The sequence below is a fragment of the Oxyura jamaicensis genome, chromosome 3 (genome assembly GCF_011077185.1).
Source record: "Oxyura jamaicensis isolate SHBP4307 breed ruddy duck chromosome 3, BPBGC_Ojam_1.0, whole genome shotgun sequence".
NCBI classification, from domain to species: domain Eukaryota; kingdom Metazoa; phylum Chordata; class Aves; order Anseriformes; family Anatidae; genus Oxyura; species Oxyura jamaicensis.
In genome coordinates, this window is record NC_048895.1 from 64,562,364 (window position 1) to 64,588,741 (window position 26,378).

At 35.8% G+C, this 26,378-nt stretch overlaps 1 protein-coding gene across 11 annotated transcripts in view; it reads left to right on the plus strand.

Annotated features, from left to right (window-relative positions):
• Window positions 1-2,627: 2,627 nt before the first annotated feature.
• TRDN (triadin) overlaps window positions 2,628-26,378 on the plus strand; it is a 245,228-nt gene continuing 221,477 nt past the window's right edge. For 10 of the 11 annotated variants that reach the window (XM_035320870.1, XM_035320877.1, XM_035320868.1 and 7 more), the window contains exon 1: window positions 9,985-10,421. In XM_035320870.1, the coding sequence (XP_035176761.1) occupies window positions 10,400-10,421 (22 nt within the window). In that variant the 5' untranslated portion in view covers window positions 9,985-10,399. Of the gene's footprint in view, window positions 2,758-9,984; window positions 10,422-26,378 lie in introns of those variants that run through there. The other variant, XM_035320873.1, reaches the window with a different exon arrangement.

The following is a 26,378-nucleotide window of genomic DNA, read 5'->3' on the forward strand; positions in this document are numbered from 1 at the left end:
GTATTTTAGATGTACCTGGTCACATTACCACTGCCACAGCAGTGACACAGCATATGCTGTGGGAACTTTTTTTTAGGTAGCAGATTGTATGCAGTTTAGTTCCCTGAGCATTAGATATTGCTTTTCTTAAGGACTCCAATTAAATTTTTGTAGGATCAATTTCTGCCTTCTTGAAGGAAGACTTACACCATGCCAGACAGGCTAACTTATCCACACCACAGTCTTTGGTGGTTAAAATAAATAGTTTATCAGAAATATTTCTGAAATATTTTTGATCTTTTTATTTGATATTCTATTCAGGAAAGAGCCCACATGTCATTGTCTAATTCATCCTTGATCAAAAAGAACATCGTGAAGTAATTTGTAAATTGGGTTTTACACCTGAAGGTGGAGATCTGGTAATCTGGTGGAATCCTTTGCACTCAGGACTCTGAAATCACAATAAATGCTGGTGATGAAATCCTAACTGTCCAGCAATGACTGACAGATGATATTTTTGCAGACAGTCTTATGGTACATGAAGCATTAGTCTATCTTTTAAATAATTCAAGAGTATATTAATATCCCTGAACTGCCTTTGAGTGACAGGTTGTGAAGTTGACCTCTGGGAAAAAATATATATATATATATATATATATATATTCAAAACATGAGTTTACTTCAGGACCACCACCTTTAAGTGCCCGATCCTCAACTCCTTTTGATTCAAATGAAAGGGTTGATACAACTCTGGTTGTGTGGCCAGACAAGCCAAAAGATCTTTTGTTCTCCTCCTAATGTGTGTTGACATAAATCTCTTATGAAGAAAAGAACATGAGCAAATTTGTTTCCCAGGTGACTCATGTTAGTATGGAGCAGAAGATCTGGGAAGGTTCCTCTGAGTGATTTAAAAAGACTGTGAGGATTTAGTCTGCCGGTAGCCTTTCCTGGTAACAGGCAGGGAACTTCTGTAACAAATGAGAGTTTCTTTTTAACTAAGTGCACTGGTTTTGTCTGATATATATATATATATATATATCCTAGTAGCCGTATGCTGCTGCATTTTGGATTTAGGCTGAGAACAATGCTGATACCAGAGGGATGTTTCAGTTGCTGCCGAGCAGCACTTGTGGAGCCAAGGGCTTTCCTGCTCCTGGTGCTGCCCGGCCAGCAAGGAGGCTGGGGGTGCCCCAGGGGCTGAGAGGGGACATGGCCAGGACAGCTGGTCCAGGCTGCCCAAAGGGCTGTCCCACACCACGTGGTGCTGTGCTGAACAGTTAATATGGCTGGCCAGGGTGGAGGGGACATTGCTTGGTGTCTGGCTAGGTATTGGTCAGCAGGCGTTGAGCAATTGCATTTTGAATCCCTTGCTTTGTATATTTCTTTATTGTTAATAATAATAATAGGAATTGTTAATAATTGTAATTAACAATAATAATCCCTTTTCTGTCCTATTAAAATGTTTTTATTTCAATCCATGAGCCACCCCCAAATTCTTTTCAAATCCTTTTTTTTTTTTTTTTTTTTTTTTTTCTCATATCTTTACCCCCATCCCACTAGGGTGGGGTTTGTAAAGAGCTGTGTGGTGTTTAGTTGCCTGCCAGGTGAAACCACAACACTAAGAAAACAAATGAACTGATGGGGAGAGTGGGGTCTGAAGGCAAATTTGCCATTTTGCAAATGCTGTTAAGAGAGTAAAGTCATGCCCTTTTCAGAGCAGGTCTGTAAGTCAGGCAGCCAAGGAGGGGAAATAGGACTGTATCCCTGTTTGTGTAATGTACCTCCCACAGCCCGGTGTCTTCTGCCTCTCTGTATTACCTCCCCCAGGACTGCACAACACCCAAATTTCAATTGGGCAGCTCTTTGCATTATGGTGGACATAAATGGCATTGTGAACATCAGCTTGATTTTGGTGATGTGTGAGAAGTGCACGTACTGGTTAGTTGTTCTTCTGGTCCTGCTTTTGTGCTTTTGATGTTGTGTTGCTGTTGTTGCTACTGCAGCTTAAGCAGAGGGTCGCTTTCTTCACCCATCATGCTCTGTTTCTTGGGTATAGAAGAGAAAATATTTTTTGTTGTTACTCTTCAATGTAGTAAATAAGAGTACTGATACATCTGCCTTCTGCAGAATGTAAGTAAAATCCTAGTTACCTTCACTCTCTGAAACAACAACAACAAAAAAAACACCTCCCCTCTCAATTGTCAGTTACCTAAGTAACAAGAAACACAGCCTCTCCTTGTTCATCATCAGGCAGCATTGTGAGATGGAGTGGAATTCAAATATCCAGGCTATGGTTGTTTCACAAAACCTTTTACCAGCCACAGAGGAGGGAATATGTCCTGGCAACTGAGGAAATGGAAAGAACAGCAAATGGTCAGAGGGGAAAATCTTTAGGACACCAGGGATTCAAAATGGGATTTTATGGCCAAATGCTTACTTCACATGATGTCTATGATTGTAAAGCACACAAGTATGTATATAATTATTTCCAAGAGCCATAAAACGATCTGAAATGCAAACCTATATACTGGAGGCCAAATCCCCTTTATGGAGAAACTGTCCCTGTATGGATTGCTTTAGGGTGACACTTCACCCTGCAGGGACCAGCTGCTAGCAGCTCCTTGGCAGCTGCAGCCTGTGCCAGCTGTACCAGGGCAGCCCACAATTTTCTCAGGCCCTGGGAATGCAGTCGGGAGCTTTCAAAAGTCCCCAGTGTCCTTGCCTTGCTGTCTGAGCCCTGGGGACGCATCTGAGGACCTTCTGCTCTGTGTCTCTGGGGTAATACTTTTATTTTCATTTAAACTGTGAATTTGGAAAGAGAAATGTTTTGTTTGTCCCTTCAGGATCATTGCATTACTCTGTATTAGTCTGTCCTTTTCTACTATTTCAGAGAAGCAGGGGGAGGAGCAAGGGAGATGCAGCAATTCTTTTTTGGTATCTGCTTTACAAACAAGTATTCTTTACAAATTGCATTAGAAAGTTGACTTTGGACATGTGTTGGAGCTTGGACAGGAACCTCTTGTGATTGATAGTGACAAATGGTGACATACTATTCAAGGAAAATTAGTATATATCTGCTATGAAGAGGGGTAAAAACATTATTGCTTAAGTTTATTTCTCCTTTTAAAAGAACCTTTTTTATAGGCATAATTTTTTTTCAATGCAGATGCAGCTGACAGCACTGACAAGGTTGAATTTACTAATTCATATCTTCCACGCATACTCTGTGAAGAGACTAAATTGCCTAATAGAAAAGCTCCCTGTTTTGATTATTTTAAAATATTAATAATAATAAGAAGAAGAATAAAATGGGTTCTTCATCTGCAATTCTGACTTTGATCTGCCCAATACTGTAGCGGGAATAAGGGAGGAAGAAAGAAGAAACACAAAATAAATTATAGCTATTTTTGAAACAAACTTATTTTTCCTTTAAAATACAACATTTTCATAAATTTGGTTGAAGTCAGGCAATTTCTTTCCTATGGATGATAATTGCCAAATATTTCACTTTATATTTTGTTCTCCTTTCTTCTTTATCCATCTCTCTGCATACTTGTGACAACAAATGCCAGTATTCCTTGAGTATTTTGCATCACAGGTTTTTGTACTGCTGGGTGCGGGGACTGACTTTGAGGCACACAAAAAGCTAAACCCAGCAGCAGCATTTCACATTTCAGGAGTCAAATAATTATTTTCATTTGGACACAGTTGTCAATCCACTGCCAGGAGTGTATATCTATCCTATTTGTGGAAATGCACAGCTCCACCAGGTTCTGCTATCCCAAGGAAAACAATGACTTTGGAATAGCAGAAAAAAAAAATAAAATGCTGTAAATAAAAGCACAGGAGACACATGCTGTCTGCAGGACCACTCTTAGACATACAATCTGTATCAGACATAGGGAGGACATCCTGGAGAAGTCCTTCTTTGCAGGAGAGTACTAAGACACACAAACTATTGTCTGGGCCAATTACCACACTGCTGTTTTATTTTAGTGCTTAACCTGGAAGTTTGTTCTTATTCACTGCAGTCAGATCCTCAGTGTCTCCTCTCAGAAGAGATAGGAAAGAACTAAAATCCAGATGGTCCTGAGATTTTGACTGGAGTTATTTATGAGGGGAATCCTTTGCTAATGTAGCTGAGGGAAGTCCACTCAAGCCTGTTTGTCTAAGAATGTGCGGTACATAACATAACATAACCACATAACATAACACAGCAAACAACATAACACAAGCAGAAGAGTAAGTCACTATGTGAAAATAAGATGATACTGCCCATTGGTTGTGGAGGTCAGACTGAACAAATCATTTTGAGCAACCCTGATAAGACTCATATCAGTGAAGATATCTGGAATGTTAGTTTTACCTCATATCTTTTCCAAAATACTTTTCGTGACAACATATATTTGCCTTCGCCTTTTCAGATAGGCACAGTCAAGCATTTGTCCAAAACTGTTTTTATTTCTTTTTCTGTTGTTGGCAGTATGCTCAACTGTGAGCATATCTGGAAACAAAGAGAACACTTTAGATTTCTTTTTTTTTTTTTTTTCTTTTTTTAGTTTGTTTGTTTGTTAAGTAAGATCTGATGCAAACTTGAAAGCTGTCAGTGAAAATTTGGAGCTGGGTCTGAAATTTGAAGCTCAGAAAAAAATCACTTTTTTGCTACTTATTTTTAAGTCTTGTGCTTTTAGCATTGGAACTTGCTTTTAAGTAAAAATTTGAAAAAACAATTATTTAAAAATTAAATTTCCCTATTCTCAAGCAAAAATAAATCAATAAATAAAATCAGAAGTCTTGTAGTCATCTTTCTCCGAAAGAGTATTTTTGACCAGGCAGTACACCAAGCTCATTAGAATATTAGAGCAGTTCTCACTGAACATTTCTTACTGAAGTAATTCATCTTATGACAAAGCAAACCCACATCTCTGCTAACTTGTTGGCTACTGTTGTGTTCTTAACACCATTAACCTTGGATGTAGTTTTTCCAGAAGAAAAAGACCTTCAAAGTGACTTTTTGTTTTAGCATCTTGAAAAGGGTCAATTCCAGATATACCTTCTTAAATATCATGAAGTTTTTTCTAAGAAAATATCCAAGATGTAAAGGAAAGCCACAACTATTGTAATAACATCATACTCATTAAGAATAGAAAGAATAAAGTAGACTAAAGGAAAAGACAAAATGCTAATGTTCATCCAGATGCATCTCCATTGACATGCTGAATAGATGCCCTCCTTGAACTTAGCTCATAGTAACATTTGGTACAGTCAGAGCAAAGAAAACTGAAAACACACTCCTAAACAAGGATAGCTGCTTTAGCCTAATTTCCCTCCTCTGTCTCTCTTCTTAGACTAATATCTTGTAAAATTCTTGTTTTCTGGGATTCAAGTAGTTTTATAATTGGTGGGCCTTTTTGGATGTTAGAAATGGCTCATCATTCAATCACACACCCAGACTGATTTTTTTTTATTATTTTTTTTTTGTAGATGTCAGTGATTTTGTAGTATAATGTCTAATTGGGATATTGTCTATTGGGATAAATGTCTATTTTCTATGTTGAAATAGAATGCTCTGTATCATAAATATTTCAGTCTGTACCTGCTGACTTTCTACCATGTAGCTTTGGAGAAATTTCTTTCTGTGAAACCTAACCTATGAAATTTCCCTTAATGAGCTTGGAGTGCCAAGGTGATGTGACACCAGTGTGTTTGTCAGCTGTCCCCCACCAAAGGATGATTTCAATCCAGACCAGTCTGCCTACAGAGACAGGGTTTCTTAATTGTGTTCTGAATTTATCTGTCAGTACTTCAAATTAAATGTAGGACAGATCTACCATGGAGTTCGAGTGATTGTCTCCTACACATTAAAGAAGAAATTGTTTGAAGGTCCTATGTATGAAACTTTCTCAATGAAAATGATGCAAACTGATTTATCAGAATGTTTAAATTTTATGATTTATGAGAATGTTTAAACATGTGGCCAAATTTAATCTATATCAGATATCATACCTAAATCTTATTTTGTTCTGTATCTGTACTTTGGGTGTACTTTAGTATATTCAAAATAAGTCTAATGTGATCATCTTGATTCCAAAAATCTTGCAACAGTTAGTCATGAAAGGAAAACAGTTATTTCAGAGCCATGTTAACAATCCATAGAAAGTCACAGATACATCTCTGACTGATCATGAATTCAAGAACATCAGAATCTGAATTTGTGCTCCTATTCATAGTGAAAAACACAGGGTCTTATCACTGGAGATGAAAGTCTCACCTTTAACTAACAGTATTCATAAACAAAACAAAACAGCAAAACAGCAACAAACAGCTGATAAGCTGATGTGTCAAACAAATATTAGTATTCAGTATTAGTGTTAGTATTGCTTGAATCCTCTACTTGCTTCTGCATGTGTCTTTACTATTCACCAGATTTGGTACCATTCACCCTCTCCCTAGCTTTATACTTTCATCTTATATTTAGTTCTTATCAATTGATTGCTGAATATTTCTGATAACAACAAGCTACCAGGATTCATCAGATATGACATATATTGGAGGTAGGGTTAAGTATCCTTTCCTTGACCCTGCTGTGTTGCTGAGCATGCACTGAAATATATTTTTTTTTCTTAGTTTGATTATTTAGGACTGAACTCTGAGAACTCCGTAGTGTGTTAGAAGACAAACTCACGTATTGTTCTGCATTTTCTTGTTGAGGTTTACTCAGTTTCTCAAATGCTTCCCTGAATCAGCATGAAAGTCTCCTCTCATCACTCCTTAATTCAATGTTATGTATTGTCTTCCTCTATTCCCTTTTTAATAATACCAATGTGGCAACCCAGAAATCATCTGCTACTTTGATTATATGAACAACACAACTTTTTCCAACTTAGGCTATTTTGTATTTTTGTGATTCTGTAATTCATCTAAAAGAAGGAGTTTGTAGTAGAGTCTCTGAAGTAGTAAACCTCAGACTATTCCTAAAATAAAAAAAAATCAAATAATTAATTCTCTTTGATTCTTTAGTTAAGACTCTCACTAAAATACACATTATCTGAGATCAAGGCACGTGGCAAATATCTGTGCCAGCATACTTCTCTTACTTCTTCCCTGCTCATAAGTGTTATTCTTTTCTCTAGCCAGGTAGCTATAAACAGAAGCTACCTTTTATTTTCTTTAACACAGACTTGGGTTTTGCACAAAACCCAAGGATTAACAGCAGGATTAACCTGCTGTTATAACATCCTTCCATCACCACTGAACCTGAGACCTGACCCTGGGACAGTTCTTTTAGTCTCTGTGAGATAGTACCTATGGATAACTTGAGCCAAGAGCATTTTCTTCTTGTGCCTGAGACATGAAAGGAAGAAAACGAGGAGAAATTGTGTGATTCCAGGTTTGGATATTGCCTTTAAGAAACAAAGTAGTTTTATATTTTCCATTTTTGTTTAAAAATGGTTTAAAATATGAACAAGGAGGGAGAAAGGACATTTTAAAAAAAGGAGATATATTCAATTAGGCAGGTTTAGGTTAGGTTCAATGTGTAATCTAGATCAGGGAATTAATCTTTGCTTTGTGGGATGAAGAGCTATACAGACTTTTTGCTGGGCTTCTGCATGATGTGGATTTCCCAGATTAGCATAGAAGAAACTCCTAAACTTGAGCTAAACATCAGATCTTAACATTTTTTTTTTTTTTTTAACAACTCCTAAGTCTAATTTTGAGGATTTCTCTTGTTCAGCTTCCTAAAGAAGAAATATAATATTCTCCATAATTTTTCAGATGGTGATGTTCATGGTTCATGAACACACAAAAGCAGAACTTTATTTACATTTGTTATGGGGTTGTTTTTTTGTTTGTTTGTTTTTCAGATAGTGTCATATTTATTGGAGATTATTAACACAGTCATTATCTCCAATAAATATGACACCCAACTCCCTTAGAGGCAGCAACAGTATAACTTCCAATGCTGTTGCCTAAAACTATGCTTTTGTGCATATGACAGCTTTAGCCTGCTTCCAGAGTCAATGTTTTGCATCCAAGCAGTTCTCCTTCTGGCCACTGGGCAGATGTTGTGTAAAATTGATTTCCTGCTGGATTCTCTCACTTCCTCTGCTCTTATATTTTGGTTTCAGAATATCAGCTCATGATTGAGGGGTGAGCAAAAAATAGCAGCAAAGGAAGTAAGACATGGAGGCGAGAGGGCAGGTGGTAGGAGCTGAAATGGAATCAGTGAGGGACAGATAACATATACAGTTATACAAAGTGTATGTGCCTGGATATAGTCCACATTCTCAGGATCTTGTTACATAAAACAAAGACAAAATTCAGTGTGAACATTTTCCCCAGTTCTCTCTTCTTGCATACCCTAAATGAGCCTTTATTATTTTATTTCATTTGAATGGTAACACAAGTGGAAGAAATCCTGAATTCACAATAGCTTCTCAATCATAATTGATTGAATAATCAATTAGGTCTGTGCTTGGTGTATTCAGCTGAGGAAATATTCTTCACATCTCGGGCAAGTAGTGTAGCTGTCAAGATACAAGTGACCCCAAATATTTAATTGTTCATGTAAAATTGAACTACTCCAGCAGAAGAAAGAGAAGTAATTAAGAAGGACAAGGTCTTTGCTCCTATACCATGCATCCTAACACACTTTACTAACCACTGAACTATCGTGGGTTGCTGTTCTGGTGATGTGAATGTGATTCCACAGAACATTTAGGTGTTCTTAAAAAAGCACTTTTTGAAGGAATATGTTATTGTCTAAAATCTTTTCATCAGCCTTAGTGAGGAGGATTTTCTGAAGGACAGTCTAAGGCAGTCTAAGTCGTAAGGGAGGACGAGGAGGATGATCAGAAAAGCACTGAATACTGGACACCAATTAATCAAAGCTTTGTGTAAAAAAATGTGGTCAGGAGAGCTGAAGAAGAAAGAGGATGGAGCAGTGACTCTAAACTTTGGCTAGCAAATGACTTAAATTTTTCAGACATGTGACAACTCTGAAGCATTTCATAGCAAAAGGAAGAGAAAAATCCCAATGATTACAGTAAACCTCTGTTCAGTGAACCTTCACTTCTACATCTTGTGCACTGGATAAACAGATTCCTTTCCTTATATTTTGCCACAGAGCCAGGTGCTTATATCTCCTGGTGGGAAGATGAGAAGTGCAAATGCCAGCCCGTGTAGCAAAGAGCTGACTATAGGTTCCCTAGTAAGAACTGTTTAAGATGGTTTCTGATTTCATGTGACGATGACATTTGTGTAGAGGCATGCTGGCTTGAGGTCATTTTTCTGCTAATTTCACTTTCAAGTTCTTGCCCATATACACAATTTCACATCTGTGAAACTGTAAGCAATGCATTGAATATATTGCTATTTAAAAAAAAAAAAAAAAAAAAAAAAAAAAAAAAAAAAACTATTCTTAAATTGTTAATATTGTATTCCTTTAAATTGTTTTTTAAAGTCTATTTATTTTCAGCTTTATTAAAACTTGCTTAAGTTCAAAAAATCTGTGATTGTAATATTTTCCATGAATCAGACCTCTGAAAAATCTATCCTGTTTAATACTTTTTACCTTAATGAATTTGCAGCATATAAGCTATTTATACTCTCAATGTTGTTCTGTGATACGTAGATGAACTTCACAGGTATGCGGATAACAATGACAGAAAATCAAGAGAGGTCCAAAAAACGGAAATCAGAAAAGTTACCAATTTCATTAGTTTAAAGTAGTGTCTTCATTGGCTGTGTGACTGTGACTAAGAATCAAAGTGGAGAAAATCACCTAAATTTACCCTCCCCCTTAGGCAGTGGTAAGCTTCGTAGGACCTTCCCCAAACCAAATAAGGCCAGGAAGAATGTGCTAAGCACTGAGTGAGCTAAGAATAAAGTTGAGCTAGGGTGGATAAGGTTTCTTTGAACTCTATATTTCATGTTTCCTGACATACCCCCCCCAAAGAACTGTAATTATGTTAGCAAGGCTGCAGGATCTTTAAAGAGCTCTTTCCCTTTTTTTTTTTTTTTTTTTTTTTTTTTTTTTTTCCTGCCCTTTTATGCTTTCTTGTCCTGTTTAGAGATGGTTCTTTTTATTTTTTATTTGTCATGTGCATGTTTCTTAGGATATTAGAGAAAACATGCTGAAGACTCACTGTGAGGCATGGCTATTTTTATTAGAAGCTGATACTTTAGACTGAGCTTCCCTCTGGAAGGCCTGAGGTTGCTTGGGGAAGGCAGGAGTCTCCAGAGGAAAGAGAAAGTTCAGAGGGGCACAAAAGAAGAAGGAACAAAATTAGAAAAAGCAGAGGACCTCCCTCCAGCTCATTCTGCAGCTCCTGTAAAAGCCAGCAACCCAGAAGTATTATCTATTCTGCCAGAGTACATATTGACCTTTTTAAGAGTAACTCTTACCATCATCATCATCATGGCCGAGATTGCAACAGAAGGTACAGTAACTGTTTTTGAATATAATTAACCAAAAATGGTACGTACTTTGACAGTGCAATTGAGCTGGTGTGTCAGTATGATTTATTGTTCTTAGAATACAACACTTTCACTTTAGGATTATTTAATCTGTTTATTGTGTTGTTTTCCTTTCTTTCCTGTCTTTTTTCCCCCCTTTTTCTTTTTTTCCCTTTTTCACTCTTGTACTCAAAGTTTTTACCAGTTACAGAAGCAAAATCTCTGTGCACCTCTAAAAATAGCATTAGTCTCATATGCAGAGCAGCTCCATTGGAGGTCTATAAGAAGAAGGAAAACCTGGGTGCCAGGTGATTCCACTCTACCCTTATTCAGGTAAACTTCTAAAAGAGTTAGTGAAGGTTGTGTTGAAATAAGTATGCTTGAGCTAGGCATGAAAGAATGAAAGTCAGTTGTATTAACCAGTAAATGCATATCCTAAAATATGAATATTTCATGTACTTTAATATTTCCTGACCATTCATACTTAAATAACATTTTAGATGCATAACAATATTTTATCAACCACAATGAGACAGGGTCTATATTTAAAATGCAACTTTCTTTAATACAGATTTTTTTAGTTTAATTTATTTTTTTTTTCTTTTTCCCCAGTGTAGATTACTCCACTATTTATCCAAATTTAATAATAGCATTAAACAAACAAACAAAATCTAAAGGATTTTAAAACAGTCTTCTGAGACTTATTTTTAATATACTCGTCAAGGTTATGTGCATTCTGGTGTATGAAAGTTGTACTTTTCATCTTCCATTTTTCATTATTAATATTTGTAGGAGGATCTGCATTAAGCAATATCAGAGAGTGAACCAAATTGTCTTCTAAATGATTCATGTTTAGACTATGTCAAACTGCACAATCCTTGCCTGATATCTGGTTAACCACAGCAAGGAGACAATGCGGGGATGTTTTTATGGTCACCAATTGGATAGATCTATAAACTGGCTGCAAATACTGCCAAAACAGGTGGCTCAGCATGACAGCCCTAATTTGAATGCTAGCACTAGTTTATTTGGATAACCTTAAACAGATATGTTGGAAACATTGGTTATTTTGTAGGTGTTATCAGGATATTTGTGAAATTATATTTGTTTTCCAAAATGTGTTCATTAATAACATCACTGTTAGAGGAGTGGTATGGAAATTCTTACAAGATTCTCCAGGTGAAACAAAACAAAAACTATCAATATTATTTGTTTGAAATTAATAGGAAGCATAAAAGACATTTCTGTCTGTAAGTGACTTTTCAATCTTTTAGTTAATCAAAGAAAGAAGATAAAAGACCCCTAAAATAAAGATAAAATGCAGGGTCTGAAAGTGTTTTTACAGTGCTTACAGGAGTTTCTTAGTTATTGCAGTGTGTGTCTGTTTTGTTTTTGTCCGTGTAAAGCATTAGACTTCAGGTGACTAGGGGCATCAGTCAGTTCCACAGTACCTGACCTCTAGCAGGAAAGGTAAATTAACCAAAGAATAGTTTTTGTTGTTTTTTATATTTGGAACAGACTTATTTTGATTGGATGATTTTTGAACTTGATCCATGAGATGGAAATTTTACTCATGGCAGAAAACTAAGAATTCAGCCTGAGGCTAATATTTCACTGCAGTTTATTTTCCTCTGGGGCTACTTCTGGTAGTCACAAGGCAGTCTGAAAGTTCAGATCTAAACTTCAGAAACTTATAGTTTGGACAAATAAAAATTAAATTAAATTAAATTGCATCTGGCTTCATACAATGCCTTATTTAGTTATTTATTTTCTAGTTAGTTACTTATTTTTATCTATCTAGTTTAGTTATTTATTTTCATGCTACATTTCAGTCTATAATTTGCAGAGATTTTAATGACTTCACTAGGTTTAAACTTCTTGTTCCATGTGGTCTGTATTCTTATTTCTGTTTTATGCTGTCAGCCACATCTCAGCTAGAGTGGCAGGCTCTTTGTCCCCCAGGGTACCACACCAAGATGCTGATATGGGAACAGCATGGCATGGCAGTGACATGTCTCAGCCCTCTGGCCATCATGGCTGCTGGTTTAGGGGGATGGTCCAGCCATGGCAGATTTATACCTTTGCTGCACATCTCAGGAATCTTATTCTGACAGCCCACAACAATACCATGTTCTATTGTAGGCAGATGCATGGATCTGATGGGGTGCTCTTTCAGATGAACACCACTATAATGACAATAACACAAAAGAGTTTAAAAATGCAGCCACTAAGCAATGACTATTTGAATTGCAAGTCGCATGTGCTGCCTATTCATTGCCACAAATACAAATTGCACAAAGATCAGATATACTGTTGAAGTACACTGGCAAAAGGAGATCTGTGAGGACAGCAGTTCATAAATGTCCTGAGAAAGCTGGCAGGACCTAGGTCTCCTGCTGGTAAATATTTAGGAGAAGAATCCAAAGATTATCTTCAGCATTCTCATATTACATGTAACTGCAACCACGGAATTGCACTGTTAAAAAGTGGAAGTCCTTAAAACAGTATACAGAAGAAAGATCAGTAATGTTAGTAAGTACTTTGTCTTTGCAATACTCTCAGGAAATTTATTTATTATTATTATTTTGGCTGCTACTGAGAATTCTGTAAATGTCAGGAACTTCGCTGTGACTTCTTAAGAACTTGCCTAGAAATGCACATGTATCTTAACTATGCTATTCTGCTGTGTTTATGAACATGAGGATTGGACTGGACTCAGTGGTACATGCAGTTTCCACCACTGAAATATGAATACAAAAACCTGGCATCTCTGAGAAATGGCTTCTACCAAAGTACAGCTTAATCTGTATGTGCACAATAGCTGCAGCTGCCTTATAGTTGGTCCTTTCTAGCCCAATCTACAGCGGGTCACAGAGCAAGGCTGATGGCTGTCCCCTGGCATTTTATCCTCCCACACAGTGAAGAATGAACAGAGATTTGGAAGCATGTAGAGCCACTGCCTGCTGCAATGCACTGGAGACTGTGCACTGATCTAATCCAGGGAGGTGAGGAGAGCAGAAAGACAAGGTTTATCTGCCTGCTGTTTGTCTACCACAACTTATTTCCCCAGTGGAGCAAGAGAGAAGCACGCGTCGAACAGAAATGTGACAATGAGTCACAGTTTGGTCCTTATTTTGTTGCTGAGAGCTATGCAACAACGCATTTCCTCTTTCTCTGAGCAGGCTGCGAGGAGACAGGCAAGCCCTGAGGCTACACACAGCTCATCAGTGACAAACTCCAAAATAGCTTCTGGATTTCAGTTCTTTTCTCCAGCTCTTTGATAGCTAAGGAAAGTTTTAAGACGTAAAATATTTCAAAAGGCAGATTTAATATGATCTGTATGCTTGATGATTAATATACATGAAACCAGATAATGTATGTGAAATAACACAAAAGAGCCAGAGGGTAAAATCATGAACACTGCAATGGCCAGAACCTAGCAGCAGTCTTCAGTAGGCAAAAAGTTTAGCAAAGTCACAGTACCAGCAAGAGGAAGATAGGTGCTTCTCATGGTAATTTGCGAATTACTGCTGACTACAAAAGGAGCCTACATGAATAAATTAGGCTAGATTATTCATTTTAGTGGCTAAAGTCATGTGAGATTTTTCCTAGTCTTTGGTTAAACTGTTAGTTAAACATTGTGTTAGAAGATTTCTATAATTTTTTATTTATTTATTTATTTATTTCAACAAGAGAATTTGTAATATGAAAAGGTATCATCTTTTTCTGGCTTCATGTGTTGACGAGGAAGCAGATAGCATACCTTTTGCTGGGGGTGAGGAAAAATGGACAATTTTGGCAATGATTTTTCTGAAGGAATCAGTCTGCTCTTTCTCAAAAGTACCAGGTAAACTCAACAACCTAGTTATCTGGAAACAAAAAGTTAGAAAACCTGGGAAAGCCTGTTAAAAAAAGTAACCTCTGTTACCTCTGTGGTAACAGAAGTTATAAATTCTCACTGAAATTCTACAAAACTTGGATTTCTCCCTGCCTATGTCATGAACACGTGAGCTGGTTGGTTTGGCTGGCAGCCAAGGTACCCTGTTGTTGTCTGCTGAGTCAAACACAAATGTGACCAAATTTACTAACCATGGCATTGTTACTCACTGCTGGCACAGTATCTAAGTGTGCTTACTTGGTAGAGAAACTCTAATTTATCTTTATCTTAGGTATCTTACGCTGATTCCAAAACGAAACTTATGCAACCAATCAGATTTTCAAAAGTGCCAATCAAGTGCCTAATCTAGTCTTTAAATGTGTTGAGTACTTTTGCCCATTGCCTAAAATGTAAACACCAAGTAGGATTCATGCTGCTTTTTCTGCCAAAATTAAGCCTTCAAAATCTGAGCTTTGTTCTGGAAAGCAGAGGTTAGTTTAGGTTAAATCACATTTCATAGTGCAAGTCTGGCATCAGTCCAGGATGCAGAGGACAGAGAAACCGGAGTTGCCCCCTTTGAGGCAGGTCAGCTGCTTGTGGGAATGGAGAAACTTTCTTTTTCTGTTTTGAAGCTAGCATTGGCTGGTTTCTGCTCTGTTTAAGCAAATTAAATTAGTGCTTATTTTACCAATTTAAATGATATTTAAAGCAATAGAGAGTGGATTGTTTTAAATCAAAATGATTGAAAAACCTTTTAAATCACCAATTTTAATCATGATTTAAATCAGCAAACAAGAAACCTGGATTTGAAAACAACAATTTTAATCTTATATTTTCATATGTTGTTCAAGAATAAAGAATAGAAAAGAGAGACAGATTTCTACTGGCCGATTACTAGTACTGCTGACTGTATACAGTTTTTCTCATAACTCTGTGCCTTTTACTCTTAGAGAGAAAGAGAAAATAAATGTGTATCTATTAAACAATTCTATAGTTAAGGAGCCATTTATCCATCTTCTTAATCGTTACATGTTTGCAGGTTTTGTCTGTTTGTTTGTTGTTTTTGTTGTTGTTTTTTAATGATAGAAATTTTTGAATTTCTTTCTTACTAAATAATGATTTTATTTTTACTTGTGTCATTAAGATGGAAGCTGGAATTCAATTAAAATGGTACAAACCTAGAATTTTAAAATTATTTATTTGTGTAGTATAAATGTATTCTATATAGATGAGAAGTTAATTTTAAACTGATCATGTTTTAATAAGCTAAATGATTTATTAAACAAATATAGTACTATTTGTAATTTAGTTTCCAGCCACTGCATCCTACAAGAATATATGATAGAGCTCATTTTCTTTCACACAATATTTATTCAAAGATTAGAAAAAGAAAACATTTTTTTTTTTTAACTACTAGTTACTTTTTTTTTTTTTTTTTAACTTAGAATAAGATTAGGAATAAGATAATAATTGAGAATAAAGAGTAAAATAAATTGAAATGAATAAAGATTTATTTGTGTTTACAAACAGGTTATACTCTCAAAAAAAAAAAAAAGAGAGAAAAAAAAAGGAGGGTAGCTTTATTTGGCTCTGGTTTGCTTAGCTAGTTATTTATGGCACCTCAGTTATTTATTTAACTTTATTCACAGCTTTGATCACAGGTTTGATCATAACTTTGCTTTTAACTAAAATATTATCATTAGAAAGTACTATACAAGTGTGTCCCTTACCACAGGCTTTCTTAATTTCATATTTTATTTTTAAAAATATTTAAGGAAATAAAATATTTAAGGAAAACTCCATTTTGTGATTCAAAAAGAACCAACACTTATATTCCCTTCCTTCTCAGAGTGCAGAATCATTTGATTAGGGCTTGAAAAGAATAATTATTACAAATTAATACTGAAATGTCTTCAGTAGTTGCAGATGTATAGATAGGTGTAAAACAGTGACAGTGGTTACATATTCTAAGATCAGACTGATAAGAGGGAACATGAAGTAGATAATGGGATCTGAACTGTAAAGTAAATACACCTAAAGACTTAAAGGTATGGACAGATGGCTATACTTCCAATCCATTTTATCCTACTGTCATGTTCTTTTGGCTGCTTTAAACATTTTCATTTGAAATTATTATTGTTTCTTATTTTAGTCTTAGCTCTGTGTCTGTATATAAATCTTACTTTCGTGCATTCAGACGTGACTGTTCAGACTTTAAGTCCTTAAGTGGGAATTCGTTTAAGCAGCAGGTGGTCAAAAGGGAGCAGTAAGATTTAGCGTCCAGATTTATTCCTAATAAGTTCCTACAGTGTAATTGCTTTATGTAAATAAGTGTGTTTCAGGAATTATGCAATAATTACTTGGCTACAAGATATTTGACTAATATTAGAGAGAGAGTGACACTAAATGACACTGCCAGTGTGTCTTGTCCCATATTCCATTCCTTTCTTCATAGCCTGTAATGCTTTTTTCTTTTTATATTTTTTTCTTCTCTGTAATAGAGTTTCATTTTTCTCTTTCTCATCTCCTACCTCTTCTAAGATCCAGTATATAATAATTCAGGCAATATGCAGGTGATGTAAATCTGGTCCCTTCTGTAATTGGAAGAGCATAGTAAAGCATACAGTAAGCAACTACTTTACTCTTCAGACTCATTAGATTTTGAGGAAAAAAGCTGAGCTAACAAAACAGTCACCATGTAGCTCCCTCTACCTTACTATGTAAGGTAGAGAGGTAGAGGAGGTTAAATAGCCTCCTTTGCCATTTTTTTCCCCTTTTTTCCCCCTTTTTCCCCTTTTTCCCTTTTTTTCCCTTTCCCTTTTTCTTTTTTTTTTTTTTTTATTATTATTATTATTATTATTATTATTTACTTTTATTCAAAACTGTCTCCTATGCATTTCAGTCAAATTAGTTCAGTTGCTCAGATCATGGTCAGTGCTGGGTTTTGCTCTAAGAAATCAGAATGAAAAAGCTGTGGTTTTAAGTCCTGAATAAGCCTCACTTGACTACTTGTGGCTGATCTGGGCTTTTTTTTTTTTTTTTTAGAATCAGTCTTACAGCACAGTATGAGTTTGTCTCTGGCCTGAAAGTTCTGTTCAGTGCCATGCAAAGGCATTTTCCATAAGAAAGGAAGATATAAAATGCCAAGCATTGAAAAACTTTCTCACTGGAGAAGTATCCTCTTTCTATCTTCAAAGATAAGTTTTAAAAAATCCTTTACAAATATGTAATGAGTAAAGACCTGCTACTCCCTGTACATGCTTATGTTCTCACAACTTCAAAAGTATCTCTGTACCTTTGCCTGGAGTCAAATTGTCAAAGGCACAATGTATCTAAGCCTTTGTAGCCTCTTTTGGTATGTAAATTACCTCATATTTTCCTATATTCCATTATGTAGATTTAAGTTGTGGTTCTCTGTGCATGTCAGGAAGGCAAAATCTTGTTTCAATCTCTGCTAAAAGGTTATTCACAATTGATACAATTACCATAAATATAGTTTTCTGGTAACTATTTTACTGTTTTTAAAGACATAATTTCACGCATTATTCAAATGTTAAGATTCTCATTATGCTTTGACCTTTTCCTCCTGTGCCAGGTAGGACCTTAGTTTTGGCTTCAGGTTTATCAGTGTAATTCCTACTGAAGTTAACTAAAGAGGTACATGAGCACATATATTACAACTTAACATCCCAAAAAGGCAAAATCACATGTATAATAAGAGCTCAGTTATATACTTTTCACAGTTTTCTAACTTTAATATTTAAACAATAACTGTAACTTGAAATTAGCATATTTTTTTTTTCCTTCTCTTCTCTTCTCCCCTTTTCCTTTCTATCTTTTCTTTCTTTCTTTTAAATGGAAAACTTCAAATCTTCCTAGAGATTTTATTGTATCATCATTCATGGACATGAATAAAGAATGTGATCATTTCACAAGGAGATATCCAAATTTAGACTCACCCCTTTAAATATTTAATGATTTATTATTATTATTATGCATCAGAAATATTATTATAACATTCATGATAGAAAGAGGTCCCTGACAGAGATTGAATGTGACCCCTGTTTGCATGGCACACCTATGTGACTGGATGGCTGACTACATCATGTCACCTGAAGGAGAACCACTATATACACTTCTAACACTTCTAATTTGTGTCAGAGTATGTAAAGTCAGTGAAGATGTTATTTTGGTGGTAGATAGTATATTCTGAAGACACAAAGATTTCTCCTGCCTCAGAAAGGAGTAGTTCAACAGAGCTCAAAATTTTTCCCTTCCCCACTAAGCATACACTTAAAAGTGAATTAAATTTGTACATTAGTGTATGAGGGGGGTAATATGCAATGTTACCTGAATTAGTGAAGTAAGGTGATTTCAAGCATGCAGGCAAAACAATGATGAGAGCTAGGTTTTTGTCTTATAAACTAATTAGTACAGAGTTTCTTTTAAAATTTGTTTGCCATTGTTCCATTTGCCATCTAGTGTAAGTTAATACATTTAACACTGAGAAGTATGCTAAAGGCATTTTCACAAATGACTGAGGCAGTTTTACAACATGGTTTCTATCCAGTCTTCTTTATGTCATGCTAAGCACTGGAAAGCAGAAATAATTTTGAATATGCAGAGGCTGCCAGAATTATAAAGTGGCATTGGATTGATTTTTATTTATTTTTTAACTATTTACTGTGGTTGTGCCTAGAGGTCAGAACTGTGTTGGACTTATCACTTCATATATCAAATATAGCAGACTCTACATTTGAATCTTACAATAATTTTAACTTGAAAAGGTTCTTTGCTTTCCTTAGTACTGTAGAATTTTTTTTTTTATTTTTATTTTTTCTGGGTACTAATTTTAGAATTTAGTGTTTTATTAAAGCAAAAATAAATTATATTACTCTCCAGAAGTGAACATGAAAATTCTTGCGGGCTTTTGTAGTGTATCAATCTAACAGCAACGCTGTTTAGGCACAGAAGAAGTCATGTTATGTTCCTGTTTGTTGACTGGGTGCTTTTATGTGGGTAATTCAGACAAGAGGGAAAAGATGGCCACTCTGTTGGAGACAGCCAGATTTGGTGGACCAAACAGCTTCCTTGTGGTTCCTTTGTCAAAGCCATTTGCAGTGGATTCTGAAATCCTGGAGGTGCCTATCACATCTCCACTGCTGAAATGAGGCGACTGAGGATGCTGCTCTGAGCGGGAAAGGAAGGAACTTCTCAGGTCTTGTACTGACAGTCACTATTCACTGTCACTATGATCAGTCAGGTTTTGAAAGAATGTTTCACCTTTGCACAAATTGGTCTTTAAATGTATGGTAATCTTGAATTAATTATAATAGTGAGGCACCTGGAAATAAACATATATCTTTTCATGCTTAAGGCCCAAGATTTCTTTCATAACATGTCCTTTCCTGAAATACTACAAATATTGTGGAAAATTTCAGTTAGCTCACATTCAATTTTCTCTCTGTGGCCCCAAGACACTCCAAGAGATGTTGAATACAACATAATGATTATTTACAAATGTCATTGGTTTGTAACCATTATTATTTGCAGGCTCTGACACTTCCCTCTTTATTTTTTCATTCAGATGTTTACATTTTCTTGGCATTTTTCAAATGTGAACACAATTTTGGATTCCAGATGTTCTTTCTTTCCCTGAAAATTCCCAGGTAGAATAAGGATAACATCTTCTAAAAACACATGTACTTTGGCTGCATTGGAGCAATTCCAGTGTCAAACATATTCCACTGGAGGAAGCAGTTGTTTTCCAGGGGAAATTATTTAACCAGCAACAAAAAACACTTTACAGTGCTATTGTCTGTTTTTTAGCCCAGAAATCTCATTTTTAGCCAGTTTCACCTTTCTCTGTCTTTCTGTGATTATGTGAATAAGCAGAAGTGAGACTTGTCCTCTTGTCCTGTAGGAGGTCTGCAAAGAGTTGTGCAGAAGTCTGAACTCCTGGCCATGTAGGTACACAGGACATAACAAATGGTTATGACTAATATTAGATCCTTATAATAAGAATAAGAAAGGGACAGTGAAATAAAACTTCTATTAGTAAATCCTTACAAAATTCCCTAGATCTGCTTCCTAATACTAATAATAATAATAAAAAAAATCTTTTTTTTTTGCATAACTATAGGTATCAAATATCAAGATAGAAAAAAAAAATGCATAATGTGTACCATAAAAATTGAATGTTTACAAAAACCTGTGAGTTTCTAGTTGTACATTGTGTTCCACTTTCTCTTCTCAGTTCTCATCTTTTAACATAAGCAACACTAAAGATATGTGATTCTGGCTTATTTAATTAAATATCAGTTAAGCATGAGACATAGCTTTAATGTATTTTTAAACATAACATTTTATGTATTTGTCAAATATAGAAGTGGGGGTGTTAAAATCTTCAGGCTTAGTGTACTTCAAGAAGAATGACACCCTGTCTTAAAGTCTGTGATTTTGCTGAATCGTATTGTAAAACCTACAGTAGCTTCTACATACTTTTGAAAGTATGTTTCATGATAATATATGTTTCATGGTAATGATAATTACCTTACTATTTTTCCCATTTAAACAACTTTTGTCTAGTTTCTTCACTAAAACAGCTTTTCTCAGCTGTCCTTAAGCAATGTACAAATGAAAACAAGCTTCCCACAGATCACTAATTCAAGTTAATGTCAATGAAAACTCTGATAAAGAGTTCATACTTTTACAGGATTCATGCTCTGCACTCATTCTTAAACATATAATTCCAGTTTTTTTTTTCTTTCTTTTTTTTTTTTTTTTTCCAACGTCAATTCTATTTTTATTCTACTTTTACCATTTACTGTAAACACTTTTACATTTGTGGAGTCACTGATTATGTCAACTTAATACATTTGAAATCACTGTTGTTGCATTTCCTAACACAATCTCTGTTATATTTAAGTTATATTGTTGGTGTTTGTTTGTTTGTTTGTTTGTCTGTTTTTTAAATTATTTCACTTTGTCTAATTGTATAATTTGAATTCTTCAAAAGTTAGAAGCACTTACTTATATCTTTCATTTACGTTGCCTACATTGCCTACATGAAGTTTGCTAAATCTATGAATTTTATTTTGGAAAACATTCCCTTGTTTTCAGCTACAGTCAGGATTTTATATCTAGTTTGCTTTCAATCTTTCCTGTTCATTTATACCTTTCATTCTTTTAATTGAAAGAATCAAACTTTTGTGCTACTTTAAATGCAGAAATATTCCCTTTTATTCTTTTATTATTATCCTTTTATTCAGTGATTGGAGAGAATATTTCCAATAGTTTTGAATAAAACTAGAACTACAGACATTAGTGTCTCATCAGCTGAAAAAGAAGAGCATGTTTTATGTGAGGGAGTATATATTTTTATTACCAGTCAGTAAGTTTCTGACTGATTTTTGGTTAAAGAAATATATTTGTGTTTCCATCTTGCTTACATGCTATGCCAATGAAGTAAGAAGATAAGAGAACCATAAAGTATTGCATTCTTTGCTGGCTCTATAACCAGCATTTCATCCACACCTTTTTGGACTTAGATATGAATAATATGAACTTCCCAGAATACAGACCATTTGTTTTCAGGGGATGTCTTGCACGTATATAATTGTCATGGCTTGTGCTCTTCCTCCTTGCCCTTCCACATGTATTACCTGAATTTATTCTGTATAAAAGTTATCGTCCCCAACTTTCTATGATACAAATCTATAAGATCTTTAGCATTTAGCTCTTTTTATCCTGTGCTTCTTTTTGCAGAAAAGTAGCACTAGTCTAAAAGTGATACTACTTGCAGGACCCTGTGAATTGAGGTGTCAGCTGGGACAGAAATATAATGTGCATAACACAAATCCTGACAATCTTTTTCCATGACAGGTAGATCTTATACTTTCCTTACACTTATAGACCTAATAAAGACATTTTCAGCACTTGATCTAAGGAATAAAGACATTAACAAGCTCAAGATGTTTAATGGTCTTCCATTAGTGTGCTATGGAACAGCATCCACCGAGGACTGAATACTCTGTCAGGTTGTAGTCCACAAAGCCTGAATATTTCTGGAAATGGAGGGGGGAGAAAAATCTATCCCACCCACTTGGAGCAAAGAAAATGCTCCATCTCTACCCCACCAGATGACTCATGGATGTCTATTAAAAAATAATAATACCACTCCTGCCCTAATCACCAGGATGAGTGGGAGGTAACTGTTGATCTAGACTTGGAAACAGGCTCAGCTGTAAATAAGACCAATGTCTTATTAAAGTTTTATTTGCCTGCTTAGGTGGTGTGAACCTTTTGTTATAGTTCCCAATAGCAGAAGGACCCTAAAGGTATTTTTAGTATTTCTCCACTGCTCGGGCAAAAGCAGTCTGCCTGTGTGGTTTCTGGGGAGTGCAGAGTGGATATGCAGTATGCAGTGTGTGGGTAGAGTTCTTTAGGAATTTAATCCTACACAATTTCTTTCACACTTCTGTGTGGCACCTGGCCTAAGGACTACCTTAATGCACCAAGAAATGATAATTTACAGAATGTTCTGTATTCTTCCCTTTCTTCCTTGCTCTGTCAATTTATGTTGTAAACAAAAGATGATGAAAATAGAGAGAAGCCTCATTTAACTCACTGCCACACTTGATATATATATACGTGTATATAACTTAATATAGATTTTTCTCTTTGTACTATTTTTTGTATTTTTATTTTCATTCTAGCCACAACAGGGTTAAGTTATAGCAAGCATCGTACAATGTCTTATGGGCTACTTCTATTTCAGTATACTACAGTGTGAATATTGTTCATCATTAGTCATTCAATTATTTTATCTATACGTCTATTCTTGTATTCTACCATAGTACTTTAATAGCATTCTGAATGCATTGCACTTTTGGGGGAATGAATTGTGAAAGATTATCAGTTTTGTGACTATGAGAATATCATCAATGTACACTGTCAGGTTAAAATATTGACTATAATGTAAATGTTCATCTTCAATAAATATGAATGTATGCATTTTTTTATTTATTAACACTTATCTAATTACAGCTGAAGCTGCACTCTATAGATATAATAGAAAAGGAAATTAATAAAGAAAGGTTAGATGATGAATAGGCCTTTAACCAGAATATAACAGCCTGCAAAGTCTTGCAAAGATGTATACAGAATAACTAAGTAGCTCTCAAAAGATTTCTTAAAAATTTAGAAAGGGCTATCAGCTTCTACATCTCTATCTCTTTTCATTATACTGGCAAAGAAAGGAGCTGAGGCTGCTATATTAATATTAAAGAAACTTCAGAGAATTGTTTGAAAGTTTCCTGAAATACAAAAGTAACAGTAGCTTTGATATTCTTAAAATCTGAGATTAAAAAAAAAAAAAAAAAAAAAAAAAAGGAGAGAGACTTTATATACATCCTGAATGTGTAAATGTGTATAAGTCTTGCTTGAAAGGACAGACAAAGAAGAAAAACAATGGCACTCAGAGAAAGTCTGTGATATATTGTGCTAAAATTTAACACAATGGAAAGGTGCAATGTGCCAGAAGTTAGAAGAGACATAGGTTCAATTCTGTCTCCTGATAAACTTCCAGTATGGCGTTCACTTAATTTTTCCATCACTTCTTTTCCTTCAAATGAAAATAGTATGCTTTTACCTCACAGTGTGAGCTGAAGGGAAGATACATGGTAGAAGACTAAACTGCATGAAGTTTAACAAGGCCAAGTGCCGGGTCCTGCACCTGGGGCGTAATAACCCCAAGCAGAGCTACAGGCTGGGAGATGAGTGGTTGGAGAGCTGCCAGGCAGAGAAGGACCTGGGAGTGATAGTGGACAGTTGGCTGAATATGAGCCAGCAGTGTGCTCAGGTGGCCAAGAAGGCCAACGGCATCCTGGCTTGTATCAGAAATAGTGTGACCAGCAGGGCTAGGGAGGTGATCGTCCCCCTGTACTCGGCTCTGGTGAGGCCGCACCTCGAGTACTGTGTTCAGTTTTGGGCCCCTCGCTACAAGAAGGACATCGAGGTGCTTGAGCGGGTCCAAAGAAGGGCGACGAAGCTGGTGAGGGGCCTGGAGAACAAGTCCTACGAGGAGCGGCTGAAGGAGCTGGGCTTATTCAGCCTGGAGAAGAGGAGGCTCAGGGGCGACCTTATCGCTCTCTACAGATACCTTAAAGGAGGCTGTAGAGAGGTGGGGGTTGGCCTGTTCTCCCACGTGCCTGGTGACAGGACGAGGGGGAATGGGCTAAAGTTGCGCCAGGGGAGTTTTAGGTTAGATGTTAGGAAGAGCTTCTTTACTGAAAGGGTTGTGAGGCATTGGAACAGGCTGCCCAGGGAGGTGGTGGAGTCACCATCCCTGGAAGTCTTCAAAAGACGTTTAGATGTAGAGCTTAGGGATATGGTTTAGTGGGGACTGTTAGTGTTAGGTTAGAGGTTGGACTCGATGATCTTGAGGTCTCTTCCAACCTAGAAATTCTGTGATTCTGTGATTCTGTGACTAGTGACAAATAAGAACACCCAGAACAGAATCGTGGATTTTGTATGTGATCTGGGACAATGTGAAAGTTTCTTAAACAGGAAAATATTCTGCTTCCATGGGAAAAATTTGAGTATCACCAGATTTGTGAATACAGTGCACACAGTTTGGGAAGTAATGTCAGGCTGAAAAATATCCTTTCAGGTGCCATTTCTGTTTCTCTGATATGGCCCATGGTTAATCAAGGAGGAAAATAGTGAAGGAAAGTGGGATGAAATTGAGACAAATATGCATAAATATCATTTTCAGTCATCATAGTTGAACTTCAGGTATAGATTTTCAAATTTGTCCATCTCTTTTCCTATTACCACGAGAGTTAGGGAATGAAACAAAAAACTAAGATTGTTAAGGTAAGATTGACGCAAGATGCCAGAAGTTTGTAGAGGTCCTGCAAGTGTCTAATGTCCTGCAAGTGTCTAATCCTGCAAGTGTCTAATAAAGCACCAAAGATGGGAGGAAGCTTTGCAGGTCCTGCTGTTACCATGGCCTAGAAATATTAGATCTCCTACTGTATACATCTGTAATTACAGAGAAGGTAGGGAGGTGTTACAGCTTGTAGAAGACAGCAGAATGGCTTTGTGATGACTTCATGCAAGTTTACAGCAAATGCTAAAGAGAATCCATGAAAGGAAATAAGGAAACTATCACTCCAACTTGGTCAAAAATTTTCCCTAGTGCATCCCTAGTAGAGATTTTTATATATATATATATTTTAATACAGTCTTTTAAACTGCTTTGAAATGAAACTTTATGTATGCTTTTTGGACTGATCCTGCCATTAAAAAAGAGGAAAGGTTTATCTCTCCTCAAAGATATGTCACTGAGAATTGAGGACTGCTCTGCTGAAGCCTTCTTAGATGTTAATCAGTCTTCCATGACCAAATAATGGGGAACTCAATTTTGTCTCAGTGTCTAATGTTTTAATGCAGACACGGGAACTGAGAGAAGATATGATCTTGAGCAAGATCCATATTCCAAAATGTAAGTGAATGGATTCCCTATATGTGAACAGGGCAGAGAGATGCCCAGAAAAGACATCTCAGGGGTATTTCAAAACTTTTCTTCTATCTCTGTGGTAGTACTACTTAGATAAATGTGATGGACATTAATTAAAATTAAAGATCATTTTGTAATATTCTGTGTTTTGCACAAGAATATGTAATTTGAATTTGTTTTACAAAAATTGGAATCTTATATTGTTCATATAATTTCACAAATATTTATCTCAGTAGATATTTTTATTTCATACATATTATGAATACACGTTTGTTATTAATGCATTCTCCCCATTTCGGGTTATATACTTAGGAGCGTAAAGTAAGTAGGAAAAAGAGATATTTTAGACATACGTTATATAGATCGCTATTAAAAATAAATAATCTTCTGTTTTAGATATCTTTGAATTCAGAGAATATTTTTATCTTGTCACCAAAGAAGTTAAAAAAGTTAAAAGTACTTTTAACATACTAGTAAATCTTCCATGTGAGTCATTTTCAAGATAAAGATATCCCTTCTGAGTCACTTAACAATTAAGCC